We start from the raw sequence: 25,266 nt of genomic DNA on the forward strand, positions 1-25,266 counted from the left end.
AAAGATGCAATCCTACCAGGTTTTAGGAATTTTTTTAAACTTCTGATGATATAGAAGCCTCAACTATAAAATAATGAAATAGATTACACAAACTACACATAAAAATAAGCACACTAATGTCATCAACATTCTTAATTTTTAAACATATTTAAATATTTTTTTAAAAATCAAAATATCAGGAGGAAGTTAATGCTCAGTGCCACATAAATTTCATTTCACGTATACCAGTATATTATACATAAAATAATTAAGTTTTTCGGGCACTACAATGTACCGATTTCAACCTTATTTATATACAGACTTAGTATTTTAGTATCAATAAGTGAATCTGCCATACGTCGTACTGCTAATCAACACCTAAGTTCTAAATACGTTATTTGACTTAAGTAGAATTGGTGTTTAATAGTAAATATAAGATCTGTTTTTTCTATAGCAGTATCATTACTTTTGAATCATATTTATGGCTACTATAAAATATTCTGCTAGCTTGTGGATAAAGTAATTTAAGAGTGTTTTTACATAGTAATAAGAAATAAAGGCACCTGAATGGCTTTTGTTGGTGACACCAAAGAGAATTAAATATGGAATTTGGTGACTCTAATACATTCAACAAATACTTGAGTATGTACTACTGGCCAGACCAGTATAAGTAAAAAGAGGTGATAATAACTATTTCACTTTTAAAATCTTAACTTTATTTTTTTTAAGATTTATTTATTTCAGAGAGAGAGAGCAGAAGCGGGGAGAGGGGGCAGGGGACAGACAGAGGCAGAGGGAGAAGCAGACTCCCCACTGAGCAGGGAGCCTGCCTGATCTGGCTGGATCCCAGAATCCTGAGATCATGACCTGAGCCAAAGTCAGAGATGCTTAACCAACTGAGCCACCCAGGAGCCCCTAAAATCTTAATTTTAGTCTTCAGAGAGCCCTAGTCAAAAATGTCTTAAGTCCCAGTTAGTAAGCATTCTAAAGATCTGAGAAAGGTTTAAGATATAACACTACTCTCAAATTAACAGATCCAATCTCACATCCTGGATGTTATTTTCTGTAACAAGTATATCAGTGCTAAGTAAAAGACTGCTCCTGAGAAACAGCCATGGAGTTGGGCTATCATGTCAAGGGTGAGCAGGACAGATGATAGACAATATCAAATTAGGCACTGGGTAGGGCAGGTGGTTGGCAGAGAAGTCAGGTTAGGTCAGGTAAAGGACAGGTTTCAGAAGGTGGTTGATACAAGAAGTCGAGTCAGGATGCTAGAATCCAGGAAGGTAGGAGTAGATCCAGCACAAAGAGGTTCTCCTGGCAATTTAGAAACACCTTTAGGCAGATATACTGGTTCCTTAAAAGAGACATTGTTTCCACAGCATCTAGAGAAAATGAAGAGCTTTTTTTATGCCAGGAGTTAACTCGGAAGCACAGTTAACTCTGCCCTCCATTTGTAATTCTTTAGTTGTTAATGAGCCCTTATCCCCTTCCCCCCACAGAAGAGTTGGCCCTAAAGAAGGTCAGCCATCTCCTTATTGACAGCTTTTGAACTGGTTAGAGGCTTATAGGTTGGATTAAAGATAAATAGAAAATGTGCCATTTGTTCACCGAATGTTGCATTTTCAAGCTTCTAAAGTGATCGACACATTATCATTGGGGAAAAAAAGTTTTTGTTTTTTTTTTTACACCTTAAATATGTTCCCAGCTGCAGACAATTCTTCCTTCATGGCTTCTAACAAACACTATCTAGCTATTAAGGATCCTTGCAAAATGTCATCAAAATTTATCCTCAAATAAATGGTGAAACGTACTGAAATTCAAAGATGTGAAATCTGTTTATTTCATAACTAGTCAATGTGTAAAGCACATTATTCTCACCAAAGCTCATTCGGTACATAAACCACTTTTATAAATGATTGATGAGATTATTGTAAAGAGTTATTATAAATCACTGATAAATTCACTTATTTTCCACAGTGTTTTACACTAGAGAGTAAATCAATCATTTCAATGAAAAGCAGAACAACAGAAAAATGAGGGAATCTGGAAGACAATAACTCTGCTCATGTAACTCTATAACCTAAAGCTTTTTCCTCAGGAGATAACAGACTATCTAGTAATTGAGCATTAAGGAAAATGAGAACTTAAAACAAATATATCATTGATAAACCAATATAAGACACCATCATCACATACATTCTCAAAAAAAAAAAAAGCTGTAATAATAATAGGAAGAGGAGGAGGATAAAACTCAGGAGAGAAAATAACATTTCACTAAGAGAAGGTTTAGTGTTCACATCGAGTTGTAGGTACATCCTGGCAACCCCAGAAACTGAGGATGCAATGCCACCATCAAGTACTGTCCTATTATCAAATATCAGTAAGTACCACTATATAACTATCACTGCACTTTTGAAATTGCAAGCTTACAAGTGGGATAGTAGGCTAGTGGGATAGTTGCCAGGAGAGGCAACAAATTATACTTCTTTAGATTTCCAATTGGAAACTTTTGCTCAGAGAATAATAAAAATCCCTCAAAGGATAGATCCTTTGTGTGGTATAGGAACATAGCATAATCGGCTTTAAAATGAATTAAATTGAGGAGAGAGGAGCGGTGAGGGTTGGTTTACACCTTTCTCCATTTTCACTGTCACTCCCTAATCCAAGCTTTTTTGTCCAGGAATACTCCAATAGCTGCTAACCAGTCTCCCTCATCCACACTTTTCCCCTTCAGTCCCTTCTATTACCAGTCTTTTGGGAAAACAAATCTTATCCTTTCATGCCCTTTCCTACCATCCCTATACTGCTTACCATCTCTCAAAGCCTTCCCATTGCTCTGAAGAAAAAGACTTCAAGTTTAAAAGGTCCTGACCAGCCTGGCACCTGCCATCGCTCTCCTGCCTTATCTTGCATCGCACTCCTTGCTCCCTGTGTTCTAGCCACACCACCTCCTTTCATTTCAAGTAACTCACACTCTCTACAGTATAAGACCTATTATATGTTATCTCTCCTTTACAGAACTTTCTCACAACCTCCTTCAACTACATAATTTCCAATCATCATTTGGCTCTCAATTCAAAAGTCAGTTTCTTAGAGAAGTCTTTCAGCCCTTGTTTTGTCTCTCCAAAGACTAGGTCAAATCCCCTTTTGAGCTTTGATAGCGCTGTTCATCTCTCCTTCGTAGCATTTTTCATAGTGATAATTTTGCATTCATTTGTATGATTATCTGATTAATCAAAGTCTTATTTTCTACACTGTATATAGTGCAGGGACTGTGTCTGTTTTGTTCACCCTTGTATCAAGAAGTTCCTGATATTGTACCTTGTATACAGCAGATGCTCAACAAATATTTCTTGAAAAGAGAAATATACACATATATATTGTCAGGTTTATCATTCTAGCTCTGTGCTTTGTATAGTGCCTGTATAACATTGTACCTATAAAATTGGTTTAGTGAATGAGTACACATTGAACACTTTAAATAACCGAAAAGCCAAAGGAGGTTCTAAACAGAAGGCTACAAGAGAGCTTTTAGAAAGGTAAGATATATGTTAACATGGCCTTGCATTTCATTCTAAATCTCTAACTCTGGTTTTACAAAAGATAGTTTTGGTAGTAAGATATGATGCATCTTATTTTATCATATAGACAAGTATGTCCATCATAAATTTAGAATAAGCAGATAAGAACTATAAGATGTTCTGATTTGTAAAAAGGGCATCAATCAAGTCTAAAAATAGCTTCTAATCTAAAAAGTGCAAAACTGAGAGCTTCTTCTAAGAAAATAATCAAAAAGTTCTGAGTTCACATTTTATTAACATTATTTACTTTCTCTAAGTTATTCAATGACTTTCTGAAATCACTGGTTTTTTATTACAATCCTAGAAAATCCTGGCAGTTAAGATATTTATGGATGATAACAAGAAGCACTACAGAGTATGAGTGGAAAACTTCAAGTGAATTTTTTACAGTATATCCCTATACTTTGATTACTATAGGAACCGAAGTCCCAAAAGTGAATCATCTATTTTTTACTAGATATTCTACTGTAAATCACTACCAAAATCAATTCCCGTAAACATTATGCACTTACATTAATAAATAAAACAATCTAAAAATATGGGTAAATGGGGGTATTGATTAGCTTATTTTTTGGTGTTTTCTTGGTGGCAGTATTAATGGTAGAGGATGTGGAAAAACAGTCCAATTTTGATCATTCTTTTCTTTCCTTTCCTTCCCCCCCCCCACAAACCCAGTGAAAGTCTAGAATTTTTCATAGTAAATTACTCAAGTATTTAATAACCTTCTGCCTAAACCAAATTATGTTCTTAGGACAGGAATAATTGGAATATTACACTGACCTTATAATGTTGTGCTCAAATATTTTAAGTAAATAAGAAACTTTTGGGCCTAGTTGTAAATTCAGAATGCTAGAATCATAAAGGCATTAAAAAGACTTCATGAGGTTATTTTTATCTTTTATTCTCAAGAACAGCAGAGAATAAATATTTAACATAGAATTTTAAAATACTGTTTAAGGATAGTAGTTTTCAATATTTCTCCCATATTTACCCATTCTCATATTAAATACACTTTTTAAAATAGTAGAGGGGTGCCTGGGTGGCTAAGTCGGTTAAGCGTCCCTTTCTTGATACCAACTCAGGTCTCGATCTCAGGGTTGTGAGTTCAAGCCCTCGTTGGGCTCCACGCTGGGAATGGAGCCTACTTAAAAAATAAATAAAATAAAATTTACAAAAAGTACAAATCAATAATGGAGAATTTGTGCATTCTCAAAACGATTATGATACCCCCCAACCCCCAACCTCCAACCAACAGTTCCCCATACACTCATGTAGAAAATACCCACAACCACTGTCCTGGGTTGAATACTGCCCTCACAAAATTTACATCCACCAAGAACCTCACAATGTGACTTTATTTGGAAATACAGTCTTTGCAGATGTAATTAGATAAAATGAGGTCATACAGGATTAGAGCAGACTCTAAATCCAATCACTGATGTCCTTATAAAAAGAGAGAGACAAAGAGGAGATGCACCCAGGGAATAATGCCATGTGGATAAAGAGGTGGAGACTGGAGAGCTGGGCTACAAGCCAAGGAGTGCCAAGGACTGCCAGCAACCAGTAGAAGCTAGGAAAAGGCAAGAAATGATTTTTCCTTAGAACCTTCATAGAGAACATGGCCCTAACACCTTGATTTTTAAATTCTAGCCTACAGAACTGTGAAAGAGTAAGTATCTATTATCTTAGGCCACTCAGTGGTGATCTGCTACAACCACCCTAGCAAACTAATATATCCATAAAAATCACTGTTTTTGCATGATTGGTAATCTCTATTTCAAGTCTCTCCTTTTCATCAGTTGAAGTTCTTTGATGAATTCAATCTATAGCATATATCCCTGATGTCAAATACCCCGCTAATAGTTGAATTTACTATCTTGTTTTCTCTTGATAGTGTTTGGAGAAATAAATACATCACATAGATAACTCAATGACATTTAGGATGGCATTAATCAATTTTAAAGAAATTACATATAATAGGGTTTATGTAAACTTACTAAAATGGTCCACTATGGGCATTACTCGTCCTCCAAATGTCAAAAGTGAAACAATTCTCTCAAAAGACCAACGGATCAAGATAACAGGCATTATACAGTACAGAAAAAACCATACCTTTTACCACACCATTTCTCCTATCTTAGGTATTAAGTAGAACTATACCCCCTACTAAAAAATACAAGTCTTTTTAACTCTTGCAATAAGAAAATGTGTTCAAGTACAATGTACAATGTAATATGGTAATTAGGTATATACCTATTCTAAAAAAATAAGGTATATCTTAATGCAGCCTTTAAAATGGAAAAGAAATATTTTAAGTATAAAAAGCTTCGATATAATACCAAAATAAGATCAAAAACTGCTTCTAATAAACCTCAACTATGGAAATATGATAGAAATATCATAAATATGATAGAAAAGAAATATACTCTGAGCAATATTTCTACTTTCTTTTTGTATTTTGTGAATTTTCGAATTTTCCTACAATAAGCTTGTACTATTTTTCTAGACAAAAAATGTCATCTGAAAGTCAGTCTTTTTTTTATTTTTTGTATTAGGAACTTATTTTTTTAAGATTTTATTTATAAGTAATCTCTACACCCAATGTGCAGCTTGAATTTACCCCAAGATCAAGTCACATGCTCTACCAATTCAGCCAACCAGGTGCCCCTGTATTAGGGACTTCTGACAGATTTTTAAATGACTACTTCAGAGTAAGAGACTTATGAGACATAATTACCAAATGTAATAATGTGGATTTTGCTTGGATCCTGACTCCTAAGCCATATTTTATTAATCATAAAAAGATAATTTTGAGACAAGTGGGAAAACCTGAATACGAACAGAGAATTTCATGATAGCAACAAATTATGGCTAATAATATAAAAATAATAAGCAGATGATAATACCAAGGTTGGTATGTTAAAAAAAAAAAGCTGATCAAAGAAATATACAGAAGTATTCACAAGTTAAAATAACAATCAATACAATTTGCTTTTAAAAGTCCACAGAAAACAACGTGTCAGGAAGGGAAATAGCTGAAATGAAGAAGGAAACTCTTGGGGATTCTTTTCTTTTTTTTCTTTCTTTCCCAAGTAAACTCTACCCTCAATGTGGAACTGGAACTCACATCCCCAAGATCAAGACTCATATGCTCTACCGACTAAACCAGCCAGGTACCCGAAAAATCTTCGGAATTCTTAAAGCTGGGACTGTGTGAATTCACTTTACTACACTTTCTATATGTCAAAGCTTTCTATAATAAAAGGTAGAGAGAAAAAGAGACAGACTATTGTAGTGCTATCTGCTATTTTTATCTCTGGCTCTTAACTTCACATGGTACTTTTTGTTTTTAAGTCATCTTTACACGCAACATGGGGCTCAAACTCACAATCGTGAGATCAAGAGTCGCATGCCTACCCGACTGAGCCAGTCAGGTGATCTTCAGGTGATACCTTTTAAAGCATTAAGGCAAAGAGACTAGAAAGCCAATAATGGCGGTTATATTTTGCTGAGACTCGAGACATTGAAGTTGTCAAACATTTCTAGCTAATCTATTGTTTGGGAGATACAATTCAGATTCTTCAATATAATCTCTGAGCTGTTTTTCAATCACATGTAATTTGTTTGAAAGTTTGAAATGGAAATTTTAGAGTTAAGATGGCGGAGGAGTAGGGGACCCCTTTTTCAGCCGGTCCCCTGAGTCGACTTGCATAGGTACCAGACCAGCCTGAACATCCACTGAATCAGCCTGAGGCACAGGAAGATACACCTGGATCTCTACAAATGAACATCTCCAGCGCTAAGTATTGAGGTACGAAGCGGGGAGCCGTGAAACCACGCACAGATATCGGAAGATAAACGGAAGGGGGAGGGAGCCGCCGCGTTTGGGCGCCGGGAAACAGGGGACTGGGCGGACTCGTGGACCGGCACCCACAATATAGCAGACTGAGACCGTGAGCTGGGGAACGCACGGGACCAGTCTGAAACGGAGCTCCGGTGTGCTCAATGGAACCAGACTGAGACCGGGAGCTCCGGGAGCGCGCGGCTGGCGGCATTAGAAACACAAAGGACAGAGACGCGTTGGCTCTGGAAGTGAGGGCTGGGACGCCGGGTGTGGGGCGCACATCCCGGGACACTGCAGGGTTGAGCAGCACCAAAAAAAACATAGTTAAAGTGGCCAGAACATCACTGGAGAACGGTCCGCGATCCCTCTGTTCTGAGACAGAGGCTGAGATTCGGCCACTGCTGCTCTCTCAGAAGAGGCACAGCAAACTGCCAGGGAAAGCCGCCAGAGAACAAAAGTCTGGAAAGACCGGCTCACAGTGTGCCCATCCTCATCCCACTCGCAGGGGACACGGAGACTCTACCCAAACAGGGTTGCCTGAGTATCGGTGCGGCAGGCCCCTCCCCCAGAAGGCAGGCTGAAAAATCAAGAAGCCCACATCCCTAAGATCCCTATAAAACAAGGGTGCATGGCCGGGGTCCCGGTCAATAATTTGGGCTCTGGACAACCCCACAACCTTTCCTCATCAGAATGACGAAAAGGAGAAATCCCCCCCAGCAAAAAAAGACGATGAGTCTGTGGCCTCTGCCACAGAACTAATGGATATGGATATAACCAAATTATCAGAAATGGAATTCAGAGTAACAATGGTCAAGATGATGTGCAGACTTGAAAAAAGTATTAACGAAAATGTTAATGAGAATATAGAATCTTTAAGGGCGGAAATGAGAGCGAATCTGGCAAAGAAAATGAACATTCATGTCCAAGAGGAAGAGAGGACCCCTCCCAGCTCAACCACGACAAACCTACGCCACATCACGTCATAGTGCATTTTGCAAATATTAGATCCAAGGATACAGTATTGAAAGCGGCCAGGGCAAAGAAATTTCTCACGTACCAAGGCAAAGGTATCAGAATTCCGTCAGACCTATCTACACAGACCTGGAATGAGAGAAAGGGTTGGGGGGGGGGGGCATTTTTAAAGGTCTTTCAGAGAAAAACATGCAGCCAAGGATCCTTTATCCAGCAAGGCTGTCATTCAGAATTGATGGAGAAATAAAGACCTTCCAGAATTGCCAGTCATTGACCAATTTCGTAACCACAAAACCAGCCCTACAGGAGATAAGGGGGGGTTCTATCAAAGTAAAAAGGCCCCAAGAGTGATACAGAACATAAAGTCACAATCGATAGAAACAAAGACTTTACTGGCAAGATGGCATCATTAAAATCATATCTCTCAATAATCAGTCTGAATGTAAATGGCCCAAATGCTCCCATAAAACACCACAGGGTTGCAGATTGGATAAAAAGACATGATCCATCCATTTGCTATCCACGACAGACTCATTTTGAACCTAAAGATACATTCAGACTGAAAGTAAAGGGATGGAATACCATCTTTCATGCCAATGGACCTCAAAAGAAAGCTGTATGTTTTTCTCTGAAAGAGCTTTAAATATGCTGCTGGGGTAGCAATTCTCACATCAGACAGATTGGATTTTAAACTAAAGACTATAGTTAGAGACACAGAAGGGCATTATATTATTCTTAAAGGATGTATCCAACAAGTGGATATGACAATTATAAATATATATGACCCCAACAGGGGAGCAGCAAGATACACAAGCCAACTCTAAACCAGAATAAAGAGACATATAGATCAAAATACGTTAATAGTAGGGGACCTCAACACTCCACTATCAGAAATAGACAGAGCACCCATGCAGAAAATCGACAAAGAAACAGGGCTGTGAATGCCATACTCGACGAGTTGGACCTCATAGATATATAGAGAACACTACACCCCAGAACCAAAGAATACTCATTCTATTCTAATGCCCATGGAACATTCTCAAGAATAGACCATGTTCTGGGTCACAAAACAGGTCTCAACAGATACCAAAAGACTGCAATTATTTCCTGCATATTCTCAGACCACAATGCTTTGAAATTGGAACTCAACCACAAGGAAAAATTTGGAAGAAACTCAAACACTTGGCGACTAAGAACCATCCTGCTCAGGAATGATTCGATAAACCAGGAAATCAAAAATCAATTTAAACAATTTAAGGAGACCAACGAGCATGAAAATACAACAGTCCAAAACCTATGGGATACTGCAAAGGCAGTCCTAAGGGGGAAATACATAGCCATCCAAGCCTCACATAAAAGAACAGAAAAATCTAAAATGCAGTTTTTATATTCTCACCTCAAGAAGCTGGAACAGCAACAGAGGGACAGACCTAATCCACGCATGAGGAAGCAGTTGACCAAGATTAGAGCAGAAATCAATGAATTAGAAACCAAGAGTACAGTAGAGCAGATCAACAGAACTAGAAGCTGGTTCTTTGAGAGAATTAATAAAATTGACAGACCACTGGCAAGCCTGATCCAAAAGAATAGAGAAAGGACCCAATTTAATAAAATTATGAATGAAAAAGGAAAGGTCACAACCAACACCAATGAAATTGGAAGGATTATTAGAAACTTTTATCAACAGCTTTATGCCAATAAATTGAGCAATCTGGAAGAGATGGAGGCCTTCCTGGAAACCTATAAACTACCAAGACTGAAACAGGAAGAAATTGATTTTTTAAACAGGTCAATTAATTATGAAGAGATTGAGTCAGTGATAAACAACCTTCCAAAAAACAAAACTCCAGGCCTGGACAGTTTTCCTGGGGAACTCTACCAAACATTCAAAGAAGAAATAATACCTATTCTCCTAAAGCTATTTCAAAAAATAGAAACAGAAGGAAAGCTACCAAACTCATTCTATGAGGCCAATATTACCTTGATCCCCAAACCAGGCAAAGACCCCATCAAAAAGGAGAATTACAGACCGATATCCCTGATGAATATGGATGCCAAAATCCTCAACAAGATCCTGGCTAATAGAATCCAACAGTACATTAAAAGGATTATCCATCATTACCAAGTGGGATTCATCCCTGGGATGCAAGACATTGAAGAAGACACAAAAAGATGGAAAAATATTCCATGCTCAGGGATCGGAAGAATTAACATAGTTAAAATGTCCATGCTACCCAGAGCAATCTACACTTTCAATGCTATCCCGATCAAAATACCGATGACATTTTTCAAAGAGCTGGAACAAATAGTCCTTAAATTTGAGGCTCCTGGGTGGCACAGCGGTTAAGCGTCTGCCTTCGGCTCAGGGCGTGATCCCGGTGTTATGGAATCGAGCCCCGCATCAGGCTCCTCCACTATGAGCCTGCTTCTTCCTCTCCCACTCCCCCTGCTTGTGTTCCCTCTCTCGCTGGCTGTCTCTATCTGTGTTAAATAAAAAAAAAATAAAATCTTTAAAAAAAAAAAAATAGTCCTTAAATTTGTATGGAACCAGAAAAGGCCCTGAATCACCAAGGAACTGTTGAAAAGGAAAAACAAAGCTGGGGGCATCACAATGCCGGATTTCGAGCTGTACTACAAAGCTGTGATCACAAAGACAGCATGGTACTGGCACAAAAACAGACACATAGACCAATGGAACAGAATAGAGAACCCAGAAATGGACCCTCGGCTCTTTGGGCAACTAACCTTTGATAAAGAAGGAAAAAACATCCGGTGGAAAAAAGACAGTCTCTTCAATAAATGGTGCTGGGAAAATTGGACAGCTACATGCAAAAGAATGAAACTTGACCACTCTCTCACACCATACACAAAGATAAACTCCAAAGGGATGAAAGACCTCGATGTGAGACAGGAATCCATCAAAATCCTAGAGGAGAGCATAGGCAGCAACCTCTACGACATCGGCCAAAGCAAACTTTTTCATGACACATCTCCAAAGGCAAGAGAAACAAAAGATAAAATGAACTTGTGGGACTTCATCAAGATAAAAAGCTTCTGCACAGCCAAGGAAACAGTCAAAAAAACTAAGAGGCAGCCCACGGAATGGGAGAATATATTTGCAAATGACACTAGAGATAAAAGACTGGTATCCAAGATCTACAAAGAACTTCTCAAAGTCAATACACGAGAAACAAATAAACAAATCAAAAAATGGGCAGAAGATATGAACAGACACTTTTCCAATGATGACATACAAATGGCTAACAGACACATGAAAAAATGTTCAAAATCATTAGCCATCAGGGAAATTCAAATCAAAACCACACTAAGATACCACCTTACGCCAGTTAGAATGGCAAAAATTGACAACGCAAGAAACAACAATTGCTGGAGAGGATGTGGAGAAAGGGGATCCCTCCTACATTGTTGGTGGGAATGCAAGTTGGTACAGCCACTTTGGAAAACAGTGTGGAGGTCCCTTAAAAAGTTAAAAATTGAGCTACCCTATGACCCAGCCATTGCACTACTGGGTATTTACCCCAAAGATATAGACGTAGTGAAGAGAAGGGCCATATGCACCCCAATGTTCATAGCAGCATTGTCCACAATAGCTAAATTGTGGAAGGAGCCGAGATGCCCTTCAACAGATGACTGGATTAAGAAGTTATGGTCCATATATACAATGGAATATTACTCAGCTATCAGAAAGAACGAGTTCTCAACATTTGCTGCAACATGGACGGCAATGGAGGAGATAATGCTAAGTGAAATAAGTCAAGCAGAGAAAGACAATTATTATATGATTTCTCTCATCTATGGAACATAAGAACTAGGAAGATTGGTAGGGGAAGAAAGGGATAAAGAAAGGGGCGTAATCAGAAGGGGGAATGAAGCATGAGAGACTATGGACTCTGAGAAATAAACTGAGGGCTTCAGAGGGGAGGGGGGTGGGGGAATGGGATAGGGTGGTGATGTGTAGCAAGGAGGGCACGAACTGCATGGTGCACTGGGTGTTATACGCAACTAATGAATCATCGAACTTTACATCAGAAACCAGGGATGTACTGTATGGTGACTAACATAATAAAAAAACATTAAAAAAAAAAAAAAGAAAGTTTGAAATGGAGACTTTCTATTTTACTGATTATAATTACTACTTTTCATTTTAAAAGAAAATTTGAACATAGTTAGAAAAAATATTTTTCTAAATCCATCATCTAATCACAAATGCAGTTTTCATTAACATTTTGATTTATATCCTTCAAGTCTTTTTTCTATGAAATGGTACTATACAATTTTAGTATCTTGATTTTTCCACTTAACATTCCAAAAGAAGCATATCACCATATGATTTTTTTAACGCTTACATGATATTCCATCCCGTGGTTGTATCACAATCTATTTAAACATTTCTTCTAACATTAGGTTTTAGACTTACAGGTACAAAGGGGAAAGAACAGTTTTTACAAAAGAAAATAATTCCTACTGACATTACTTTAAAAACACAGCTGGGAAATTTTATTTCCTTATTTATGTCGCACATCTAGCTAATATAATAATTAATAATCATTCCCACCGAACCCAAAATTATATTGAAAAGTTCAGCCTAGAATACGCAGCTAACAGTGTTTTCTTCTGAGAAGTGACTACTGAAGATATTATAAGGATGAAAGAATTACTTTCTGTGTAATCAGTTTGCCAGTTTAACCGCAGTTTTTCAATTATGATACCCAATTAGAAAGAATGGTTGTATTTCAAGAGATAATTATCATTAGTGGAAATAAATGGCATGGCAATGATTCACTTGAATTTAATTTCATTTCATGTTCTGGGTCTCATTAAGGCAAAAAGAAACAACAACAATAATAAAAATCTACATATTACTTCAAATAGAAATTCACTTTCTCAGAGATAATACCCCATGGGTTAAGCAAGGATCCATTTACAACATTTTATCTTCATTTTAGAGTACAAGATCTAAAAACTAATATATCTACGATGATAACATATAATGCTTCATTTGTTCCAAGACTCAATCTTTTCAGTTGCTCAGTTCCTGGTGACTCATCTTAGACCCTGCTGCCAAGATTAATAAAGCTAAAAAAACAATTCTAACTTCTGGGAGATACTGCCATTAAATAAGAGGTGGGGGATGGGAATCAATGAATAACAAGTGGGCAAACAGGTAGCCTGGAAAATAATTAACCAGGTGAATTTACTTTAGACACTGTGAGAGAACAGTTCATTCGGATATTATAAAAATGACCTTGAATACATTTTTTAAATTATATCAAACAATAAGCTCTATGTGATCCCCTAAAATTAATATAAAGAACAGGTGGCCAACTTTTAAAAATTCAAACCAAATTTCTTCTAACCTAATTATACACAAAAATTATGATACAATGTGATATAAAGCCAGAATACGTACGCTTTATTAGAAGAACTGTAATACTCCACCTATGAGATTACTTATCTGGCAACCCCAACTATACAGAATATGGATGAAATCACAAAAGCCTTTCAAATAACCCAAAAACGTCACTGTTCATACACAAAAGTTCACTCCTGTTACTGTTAGGAGAGGCCTTCTTTCTTACTAGAAAATGTCTCTTTTTATAGTACAAATATTTCTACCACTTTGGTTATCTGATTTTCTAGTCCATCATTAAATTAGATGAGATGAAGCAGAACTGCAGGAGATAGCCATGAGAGCAATAATGAAAATATCAATCTATGGGGGAGAAAAGACAAATGAATACAAAATATTTTTTATGGAATCTGATCACCTGCAAGAAATCTTAAAAGACATTTCCTTCATTCAACAAATATCTAATTCATGCCCATGATGTGACACTCACTGATCTAGATGCTAGGAAAAGAGCAGTTATAAGTCAGACTAAAAAAGTTCCTGCTCTCATGGAGCTCATATTCTCATCCAGGAAGACAGATAATAAAAAAAACAAAACAAAGCAAAAATAATGTCATACTTGTTATTTCATTTAATCCTCACAACAATCCAGGAAGCAGACTGTTCTTGTTTGAACTATAATTTAGAAAGCTGCCAAGAATACAATGCTACCAAATGTCAGAGTTGGGATTGATCTCAAATCTGTCTGATTCCAAAGGGATATTTTTAATTTTTAATATTTTTATCTTTTTTATTCTTTTTTTTTTTAGAGAGAGAGAGAGAAAGAGAGTGCTTGCCAACAGGGATGGGTGGCGGCAGCGGAGAGGGAGAATCTCAAGCAGGCTCCATGCAGAGTGCAGAGCCTGACATGGGGCTCGATCTCATGACCCTAAAATCATGAGCTGAGCCAAAATCAAGAATTGGATGCTTTACACACTGAGCCACCCAGGCACCCCTCAAAGGGATATTGTGGTTTTTTTAATGTTTATTTTATTTGAGAGTGAGCACGTGCGAGCATATGTATGAGCGGGAGAGGAGAGGGAGAGGATCTCAAATAGACTCCACACTGGGGGTGGAGCCCTCCCTACACAGGGCTCGATCCCATGACCTGAGACCATGACCTGAAGTGAAATCAAGAGTTAGACATTCAGGGGCGCCTGGGTGGCACAGCGGTTAAGCGTCTGCCTTCGGCTCAGGGCGTGATCCTGGCGTTATGGGATCGAGCCCCACATCAGGCTCCTCCGCTATGAGCCTGCTTCTTCCTCTCCCACTCCCCCTGCTTGTGTTCCCTCTCTCGCTGGCTGTCTCTATCTCTGTCGAATAAATTAAAAAAATCTTTAAAAAAAAAAAAAAAAGAGTTAGACATTCAATTAGCTGAGCCACCCAGGCACTCCTCTTTTTTTTTTTTTTTTTTTAAGATTTACTTTTTTATTTGAGAGAGAGAATGGGCGGGAGGGCGGCGGGAAAAGGGAGAAGGAGAGAGTCTCAGGCCAACTCTGCTCTGAACTACAGAGCCCAACGTGGGGCTTGATCTCATGACGCCGAGATCAGGACTTGGAGATCACAATCTGAGATGAAACCAAAAGTCGGACACTTAACTGACTGCGCCACCCAGGTGCCACCCAAAGGGATATTCTTAACAATGAGTTTTCTCATAGCACTTGATGAGGATTTAAAATTAGGCATTTATTTCTGTGATTATTCGGTTGATGTCATTTTTCCCCACCCAGACTCTATACCTTAAGTACAGAGACCACATGTGTTTTAGTTCAGCATGTATCCCCACAGCCCAATCCAATGTCTGGCACACTTAGGTTACTCAGGAGGTATTTACTATTAAGTAAATTCTTTTACATATATACAGCTATTAATCTCCATAGTATATAAGGATATGGCCACAGTCACGAGCCTGAGTTATCAAAGAAAAACTGAATTAACTTCAGTATCATCCAAGAAAGGCAATATGTAATAAATTTTATTAAACAATTCCTGGTTTATATGAAAGTTTCTAGCACTTTAGTAGAATCCTCATTCCTCCTACTGTTTGAGTTCCTCTTTCATAATAACTTCTAAATTATGCTTTAAAGTTACTAAGACATGTTGAATAAAGTAATTTTCTCTATTCACTAAGTCTCCTGATTTGAACTAACATAAAATGATTATATCCAAAGCAAAACATAAGAGTCATGTGATAAAAAGATACATTTTAGGCTGTTTTGAAATCTTTGCTTTTATTGTTCACTTGTTTAAAAAAAAATGAAATTCCTCAAAAATAAACATTTAATTGAAGAATATTAGTACTAGAAACTACTTTATAAAAATAAAGTAGTAAGCAGTTTCTAGTACTAATATAAATGCAGTACTAATATAAATGTATAAAGTAGTTTCTACTACAAATATAAATGTATATTTGTGTCCCAGTAAATTTAAAAATAAAGAAATAAGATGTGAAGAGATTAACTGACTTGCCCAAGGTCACAAAATGTCTAAAACAAAAAGAATATATAAAAATGTATACTCTATACTCATAACCACAAGTTACCCTGAAACCACTAAATCATGAAAAACACCATAATTGATTAAAAATGAATACAAGTTACAATTGGGGTGGGCAGAGATTAAATGTCCCAAGATGGCCTTTTGAGGATGTGTGTTTTATGTAATTTGAGCATAAAACCCAACACTGTTTTTACACTGAATTTTCAAGTGCTTGGTTTAATTACAGGGTTCCTTACCAACCAGGCAGACCAAAGGCAGGACAGCAACTTTATTATATCTCCCCAAAAGATATGATGGAGAAACAGGTGGAGAAATCAAATGGAGAAACAGGTGGAGAAATCAGATGGAGAAACTGATTCCTTGTACCTATATGATGAATGTTCAGTAATAGCTGGCCCTACATAGGCTTTAAAATCCTTGTCTTTTTAAAGATTTTATTTATTTATTTATTTGTCAGAGAGACAGAGAGAGAGAGAGCATAAGCAGGGGGAGTGGCAGGCAGAGGGAGAAGCAGGCTCCCCACTGAGCAAAGAGCCCAGTGTGGGACTTGATCCCAGGACCCTGAGCTGATGGCAGACACTTAACTGACTGAGCCAACCGGGCATCCTTTAAAATCCTCATCATAACTCAGGCCACTTGGAAGCACTTTTTTTAAAAAGGTAAGAATAGTTCTAAATCAATGACTAGTATAATGCCATAATATGAAAGAAATAATGCCTACAATTTTAATATACATTCTTAAAATATGCAGTTTTAACATACATAATATGTCCTTACATAAAAATATCCGTGGTTAACATTACTAGGCTGTTTCTTATGCCAGGCATTGTTAAAAGAGTTCTGTATATAGTGTCTTATTTATTGCTCATATAATCATATACTATCTCCCAATATCTGATATGTCTACTGCAAGACATACATTTAACTCTCAGTCAATGATCTGTTCTGTGGCATACTACATTTTAATAGACTAACATGTACTTTTTAAGACAGTATGATTGTAGGGGCGCCTGGGTGGCACAGCGGTTAAGCGTCTGCCTTCGGCTCAGGGCGTAATCCCGGCGTTATGGGATCGAGCCCCACATCAGGCTCCTCTGCTATGAGCCTGCTTCTTCCTCTCCCACTCCCCCTGCTTGTGTTCCCTCTCTCATTGGCTGTTTCTATCTCTGTCGAATAAATAAATAAAATCTTTAAAAAAAAAAAGACAGTATGATTGTAAAAGTTGGGTAAGAGTGGAAACTGAGTAATGCCAAATGTTGGTTAAGTCTTGATAAAATTTTTGGAGCAGAGAGAATACAAATATTTAGACACCAAAATGACTTTTAAGAATTATAAGGTAAATATATATTATTTATCATGGTAAATTACCAAATTTCCTATCACTTTTAAAAGTATCTTTTGTCTGTATCTACATTCTGTAACTTCCTATTTTTATACTGCTATTATTAGGTCTGACATTTGTATTAATTTACACATTTCAGCTGAGTATGCACCTCAAAATTCACAAGTACATAGAAGAGTACTTTTCAGATCAGAGGAGACAAAAATATACTACAGCTATAAGTCCTTTTCTTTTGCCATTCTTCATTTGCTTCCCACATGTATGAACGCATTCATTGAAAAAGACAGAACAAACATCCTAGATTAAGAAAGATATGACAGATAAAGAAAAGGGCAAGGGTTCTAAAATAAAACTAGATCATTCTTTATCACTAAATTTTAAAGTAACATGTTAAAATAGATTTAATTGTTTCCCTTTCAACAAATTAAATATTATTTTCCTTCTATCTTAAAATTTTGATAGTCCATGATTACTATTTAAACAGTGTGCAACTAGTCAAATTTTGCTCACAGGTTTAGGATAATAATGCCATTTAATTTTTTTTTTTTTCAAACCTATGGTGGCCACTGTGTTCTCTATTTTCCCTTTTTGAAGTATATAATTTGTACCCTATTTTTCTTAACTTTTTGATTGTGAAATGTAAGATACCTATACGTAAGTACATAAAATGTTTATCTTAGTTTTAACTTATAAATGCTTCACCTCCAATGTCCATAATTACCATTCAGGCCAAGAAATGGAATATTCTCGGCACCTATGAAGTCTCCTCCCCACCATGTGGACCTCCTCTTCATATTTAGCATAGAATGATAAAAAGTTAAATCACAATCAGTACTTTTACCAGAGTCCCGAATAACACAAGGACTTGAGAACAATTTAAAACCATTTGCCTTCCTCTTGACCTGTATGCTATTGTTGCCATGGACTTTTTTTTTTATAGCCCCACTAGACATGTTTTACTACTATTTGTTTAAATATACCCATATAATTATTTACTATTTCATTTGTCCTTAGTTCCCTCTTGCATCTCAAATTACTCATGTAGGATCATCACTTTCCAACTGCTTGAAACACACCCTTTACAGTTGTTATTATTATAATTAAAGTCTACTAGTGACCTACTCTTTAGTTTTGATTTGTCTGAAGACATTTGTGTTTCACACTCAGACTTTGAAGATGTTTTCTCTGGGTAAAGAATTTCTAGGCAGTTATTTCCTTTCAACACACTGAAGATACCATTCCACTGTACTGTGGCTCTCATTACTACTCTTGATAAGTCAGCTATTAGTCGAACTGTTAAAGCGATGTCTTCTCCTTCCCCACCTCTCCTATTGCTTTTAGATATTCCATCTGTCTTTGTTCCATCCCCCCAGCACCCTCGCCACCCCACCATTTCCTGTTTCTAGGGATCTTTTTATTTGTCCTGCTTAAGAATCTGGATCTGGCTTCCTGAATTTGGTGTCTTTCATCGGATCAGGTAATTTTTCAGTCAATATCTCTTCAAATATTGCTTCTGTTCCATTCTCTAGTTTCATTTAGGTCTCCAATTAAGTCTTATATTAGACCTACTCAATATATTCTCACATTTTTAAATGACTCTTCTTTATTTTCCATAGTTTTCTTTTCCTACAATCTAGAACTTTTCTTTTAATCTATCTTCTTCTATGTTACATGTTCTCTCTTCAATTGTGTCAGTGTTGCCAAACTCAATACTTAGTTTTTAATGTCAGTATTTTTCAGAAGTTTTATTTGGACCTTTTTCAAATGTGCTATGTAACTTTTATAGCTTCTTCCCTGCAGATATTTTCAAGCCTATGTTCTATTTCCAAAATCAAAATAAGCACTATTTAAAAAAAAATAATCACTATTTGATAATTCTAGTATCTGAAACCTTTGTAATCTTCTTGATACTATTTTCTCTTTATCCTTACTTTTATTGCTCTCCTCACACATCTGATTATATTTAACTGTGTGCTGATCACTGCCTTGAAAAATTATTCCTGAGAATTTCCTGGAGCTAAAAAAGACAAAGCCTTCCTCCAGAGAAAAGCTACATTAGCCTCTGCCATCTACCTTGTAGTATCACCCATTCCAAAGCTACTTTAAACTAGGGATTCCCTGGATGATTCATTAATGCAAATTTGAAATGAAAATCCATGGTAAAGTCCCCACCATGGTCAGGCTATCTCAAAGACAGATAGATGTACTATATGGTGACTAAAATGTCGTAATTAAAAGAAAAAAAAAGATAGATAGGTTTTGTTTTCTGAGCAGCTGCTCTGCTCAGCACCAAGGTAACTCTCCCCATGGTGCCCTACATAGGGAACGGGAAACAGTTTTCCCTCTGATTTACATTTATTCTGAGGCTGTAGCCCTTGGAGGAGGATCTCATTTTATCTCCCTACCATAGACAAGGTTTTGATTTGTTTCGGCTTTGATTTATCTTCTTCTCACCCCACAAGCTATGAAAATTTCACCTGATTTTTTATTTGGCTTTGATTTCTCTTTCTTTTCCCACAAAGCTATCAAACTTCAATTTTGTCAGAGTTTGGGCCCAGACAAAAGGAGATGCTGCGCTTTGCTGACTTTTCTGGTTTCTTGCTTTTTCTTAACCTTTGGCTTAGAAATATTAACATTCACTAATTTCTTATTTTCAATATTAACAATAAAATATTCTTACTCAATCCAGCAATTCCACTTTTGGGTATATGTCCAAAAAATTAAAAGCAAGGACTCAAACGAAAAGGAAAAAAAAAAAAAGGATTCAAACAGATATTTGTATACTCATGTTCAAAGCACCGTTATTCACAATAGCCAAAAGGTGGCTATTCATATGTTCACCCACGGATCAATGAATAAACAAAATGTGGTCTATACACAGAATGGAATATTATTCAATCTTAAAAAGGGAATGTTGACACATGCTATAATATGGATGAACCTTGATGACATTATGCAAAGTGAAATAACCTACTCACAAAAGGACAAATACTGTATGATTTTGCTTATATGAGATATCTAGAGTAGTCAAATTCATACAGACACAAAGGAGATCGGTGATTGCCAAGGAATGGGAAGAAGGAAGAATGGGTCCTTACTGTTTAATGGGTATGGAGTTTCAGTTTAGGAAGATGAAGACAGTTCTGAAGATGGATGATGGTGACTGTTGCACAACAATGTGAAAGTACTTAATGCACTAGACGTAAAAATGGTTAAAATGGTAAATTCTACATTATGTACATTTTGTCAGGATTTTTAAAGTTCTTATTCAAATGATTAATTTTCTTACCTTCACATTTACTTAAATACATAAAATGAATAGTATTTACATGCTTCATAGGCACATCTTCAGAAAGTGTTTTCTGATTGTCAAGTTTGAGTAACATTAACTAAGCCCTTACTCTTGAAAACCTTTGATTCTTAAAGATGTTTTCTTCATATTTAATTACATGTGAAGAAAAAAATAAAAACAATGTTGGAAAAACACAAAGATATAAGAAATAAAACTTACTCTTTAACATTTAACTCCCTCATTTAACAGTTTACTCCCAGGTGCAAAAGGCTCATAAATAGATAAATTTTACCTTCCTTCAATATAGATATTTTTAAACCAAAACTTTTTCATTATTACTATAATATAAAATTGTGTTTCCAAGTAATTTTCAAAATCTATGGTAATATTCTCAAATGTTGAGTACCGTAAAATAATCTACTAAATTTACAGAATTTCACTATTATGTACTTGTTTATTTTACAAAAAGTTCAATTAGAGAATACTTTTAAATTCTTAATTAGTTTTACAAATATCAATTAAGCACTTTTTGCAATATAGTTAAGGGGTTAAAAAAAAAAAAAAACGGTAACTTAGAAACCACAAAACATCATTCTCCAGGTGTGGGCTGCTCATGTTACAAAAAAAGGAGGAGGGAAGGGTAGGGAAATGAAGGGAAGAGGCAATGTTTGATTTGGTCAATGTCTATCTTAACTCCTACAGCTTCCTTTCCCACTCCTAACTTTGCTACAATCACTTTATAAACAACTTTATCTACACCCATCTTAATCTCTGTCATGCCACTCTAAAGGAACAAGTGTATTTCCACCTTATATAAAATCCCTCCATAACTTTATGATATACATTTTTCATTTGCTATCTCTAGCTCTTTCCCTTCATTTTAATAAAGATAGTTATATTTCTTCTATTTTAAAAACAAAAATCCCTTTCTTGACCTTGTACATCTATTTTATTATAGCCTTTACAGTCAGCAACCTTGAAAGTGTAATCTTGACTCCTTCCTCTCTTTTTCATCTCCAATTCTCTTATCAGCCCACTCTTACCTCTCTCCATCATGCCACTACACTGCTTGTGCTAAGGTCTCAATTCATAATTGGCAAAAACAGGAGACATTTTTCAGACCTCCCTTTAGCATCTGACACAACCACCACAAATCCTCAAAATTTTCTACATTTCCTTCAAAGTTATTACTCTCTTATCTGCAAAATATTCCAGTAATTATGTTTCTATGGTTAAATAGACTTGTATGTTATGATATATTATATATATTATATATATTATCATAAAGAGAATTTTTACAAAAATTTTAATGAAACCAGAAGTGTCCCACAGTTTACGGTAACAAAACATTTTAAAACAGTTATTAAAATTAAAGATAAATTATACATTTTAAACAAAACCCTAATATTCTGAATTTGTTCACCATTTTTGGTGGGGGGGTTGTGCGCAGAGGGAGAGAGAGAATCTTAAGCATGCTCCATGCCCAGCAATGAGCCCGAGGCGGGGCTCGATCTCATTACCTCACGACCCTGAGGATCATGACTGGAGCCGAAAGCAAGAGTCGGATGCTGAACTGACTGCACCACCCGGGCACCCTGCTCAACTTCTCTTTGATGAAAGGTAGCTATATTACATTTTCTAGCAAATGCCAGAAAATAAAATCTTTTCTTCAAGAGAAATATATTTTGACAACAAATGTGAAAATACTTTTGGAAATAAAAATTAAAGGTTTTTGAAAGAACTCATTTATATAGAAAGCATTTTGAAAAAATGTTGACTGCTGCCGAACATAAAATAAATTAGTAAAGTTAACAAATTTAAAACAGTTACATATCCAGAATACTTCAAAAATTTGAACAGATTTTTATCTCGTCTTAAATCTATCAAAGAATTTAAGTAGGTTTTAAACCTGTTATAAACTTTTTTTTTTCATTTCCCTCCTAACCCCCTGTCATAAACTTTCAAAAGTAACCTTCCAGTTAATTTGTAGTAACAAATACCTGACATCAGGAAAGATGGCAATTACTAGCAGATTTCAAGAAGAACCCCCGAACTATTAGTAAACAGAATTGAAAAAGTTTCATGTTAGTAAATAAAGCCAATGTTAACACCTCTTTCATGTGGAACCATGCATCTTTATGAGGTATCTTTTCAAAAATGAAAGTTAATAAAATCAGATATTCAAATAACTGTACACAATTCCTTCATTATTACATATTTTAAATAATTATATTTCACCTATGAGACTGTAAGCTAGTTAAAAGTGGAGACTTGTCTTCATCTTTGTAACCTATAACTTTGACTATATGACATACAGCAAATAGGTATGCAATAAATACTATGTGAATAACCAAAAATAAAGGCAAGTACATTAAAATGAAAATATGTACACAGATACACACTCATATATATATTATATATGTAATGTATATTACATATATAATATAATATATTACATATATAATATATATACATATATTACATATATAATATACATATGCATATACATACATATATAATATAATATATATTACATATATGTAATAGTGTAATGCCTGATTAGGTAAACAAAATGTTACCTAAAATGGGCTTAACTCAAATCACAATGTTTCCATGCCAATTTAATGGTGTTTAATGGCTCAACTTATAATCATGACTTCCTTTTTTCTTAAATTATGATTTTCTCAATTAGCATATGTTCTCCTAAATGAAGATATCAGAGTTGCCCTATACAATATGTGAGAATCTTTGCTTTCAAAGTGAATCATCAGTGATATAAGGAATGAATACATAAAATCAACAAACAGTAAATAAAAATCAATAGAAGAACCTTTTCTGTGGCAGAACTATGAATAAATGACCTGGCACAAATGAAAGAGTGAAAGTATTAAAAATGAGATTTTCAAAATAACAAATTAGAAATAAAACCCAAATAACATTATATTTATTTTAGGGCTCAGTTTATATCAACTAATCTCACGAAGAATGTGATGGCTACTTAGCATAATTTTCACCATAGTATGAATTTTCCTTTAATGCTATATTAAACAAAATTAAACAAAAATTGTATAATTATTAATATAAATATTTCCCAATATTAAATTACACTCAGTCCTCTATGGTAGTTAAAGAAGCCCACATTATAATTTTATTTGAAAAAATTTAGAAAAATAATATTCTATTACCATCTTTAATTCTAACTGAATCTTTAAAATAGGAAAATAAAAGAGAGCAAAAAAGCTGTTCACAAAAAAGAATTAGGGATCCCATGTATAGGTGTGTGTGTATTCACTGATAATAAATTGCTAAAGGTTACAGTAATTACTATACTAATTACATTCAGAGAAAAATTTTACCTTATAAAAGCTGAGATACAAAATGATTAAGTGAAACTTAGACTGAATTTTATGGATGATATCTACCAATCTTCTGTGCCCAAACTATATCTAGGGTCTTTTTTTTCTTAAAATGTATTGAAGGGCAGTATGGAGCTAAAGAGTATAAAATGTACAAAATGGAAGGTATGTTTAAAAAAGCAGTACTTCTGTAAGCAAATGATATCAATATTTTTCTTTTTTTACAAACATTTTACATCCTGGAAAACGTTCTCCCTCATTCTCAAGTTTATAGTTACATTAATTATATAAGTTTGATGATATCTAAAAATGTATCCAATCCTATTCATTGTACTCTAATAGTGCTTAAATAAGAAGAAAAAAGCAACTGTACTATTTAAAAGATCAAATAAAATAAAATAAAAGCCAAATTTAGAAACCAAACTATCCCATGATACCTACCTCCTGGAAATGCCATTAGCCAGACATTTATGGCTACAGGATTTGGAGGATAGGGGTGATGAAGTTGGGGACAAGTTGAGAGGGGCAATCAAACTGTTGATGATCTCAGTCAACTGAGCACTCTGCAAGAAAACAATTAACCTTTTACTACTGCTAAGCAAGAAATGTGAGGTCTCACACCCTTGGTAAATGTTTGTATTTTAGTAAATATTTAATCTACAAAGATTTATACCACTACTAATTTTTCCACTTATAAATAAAACCACATTTTAAAGTACTCTTCCTTTTCTATATTCATTTTTATTACAGTTCTTTTAACTACTCATCTTATCCTCTTAAAACATTTGAATTTAGCTAATAGCATCTACATAATATTTTCTTTAAGGCAACCAAGTTAATAATAAAATCATAGCTATAGGCACGCCTGGTTAAGCGTCTGCCTTCAGCTCAGGGCGTGATCCCGGCGTTGTGGGATCGAGCCCCACATCAGGCTCTTCCGCTATGAGCCTGCTTCTTCCTCTCCCACTCCCCCTGCTTGTGTTCCCTC

At 35.7% G+C, this 25,266-nt stretch overlaps 1 protein-coding gene across 11 annotated transcripts in view; it reads right to left on the reverse strand.

The window, feature by feature from the left end:
* The window catches only part of KANSL1L (KAT8 regulatory NSL complex subunit 1 like), a 150,608-nt gene that overhangs the window by 72,773 nt on the left and 52,569 nt on the right, over positions 1 to 25,266 (reverse strand). For all 11 annotated transcript variants that reach the window (XM_048213931.2, XM_048213934.2, XM_048213933.2 and 8 more), the window contains one exon: positions 24,720 to 24,841. In XM_048213931.2, the coding sequence (XP_048069888.1) occupies positions 24,720 to 24,841 (122 nt within the window). The remainder of the gene's footprint in view (positions 1 to 24,719; positions 24,842 to 25,266) is intronic.

This window comes from Ursus arctos, unplaced genomic scaffold, assembly GCF_023065955.2.
Source record: "Ursus arctos isolate Adak ecotype North America unplaced genomic scaffold, UrsArc2.0 scaffold_1, whole genome shotgun sequence".
NCBI lineage: Eukaryota > Metazoa > Chordata > Mammalia > Carnivora > Ursidae > Ursus > Ursus arctos.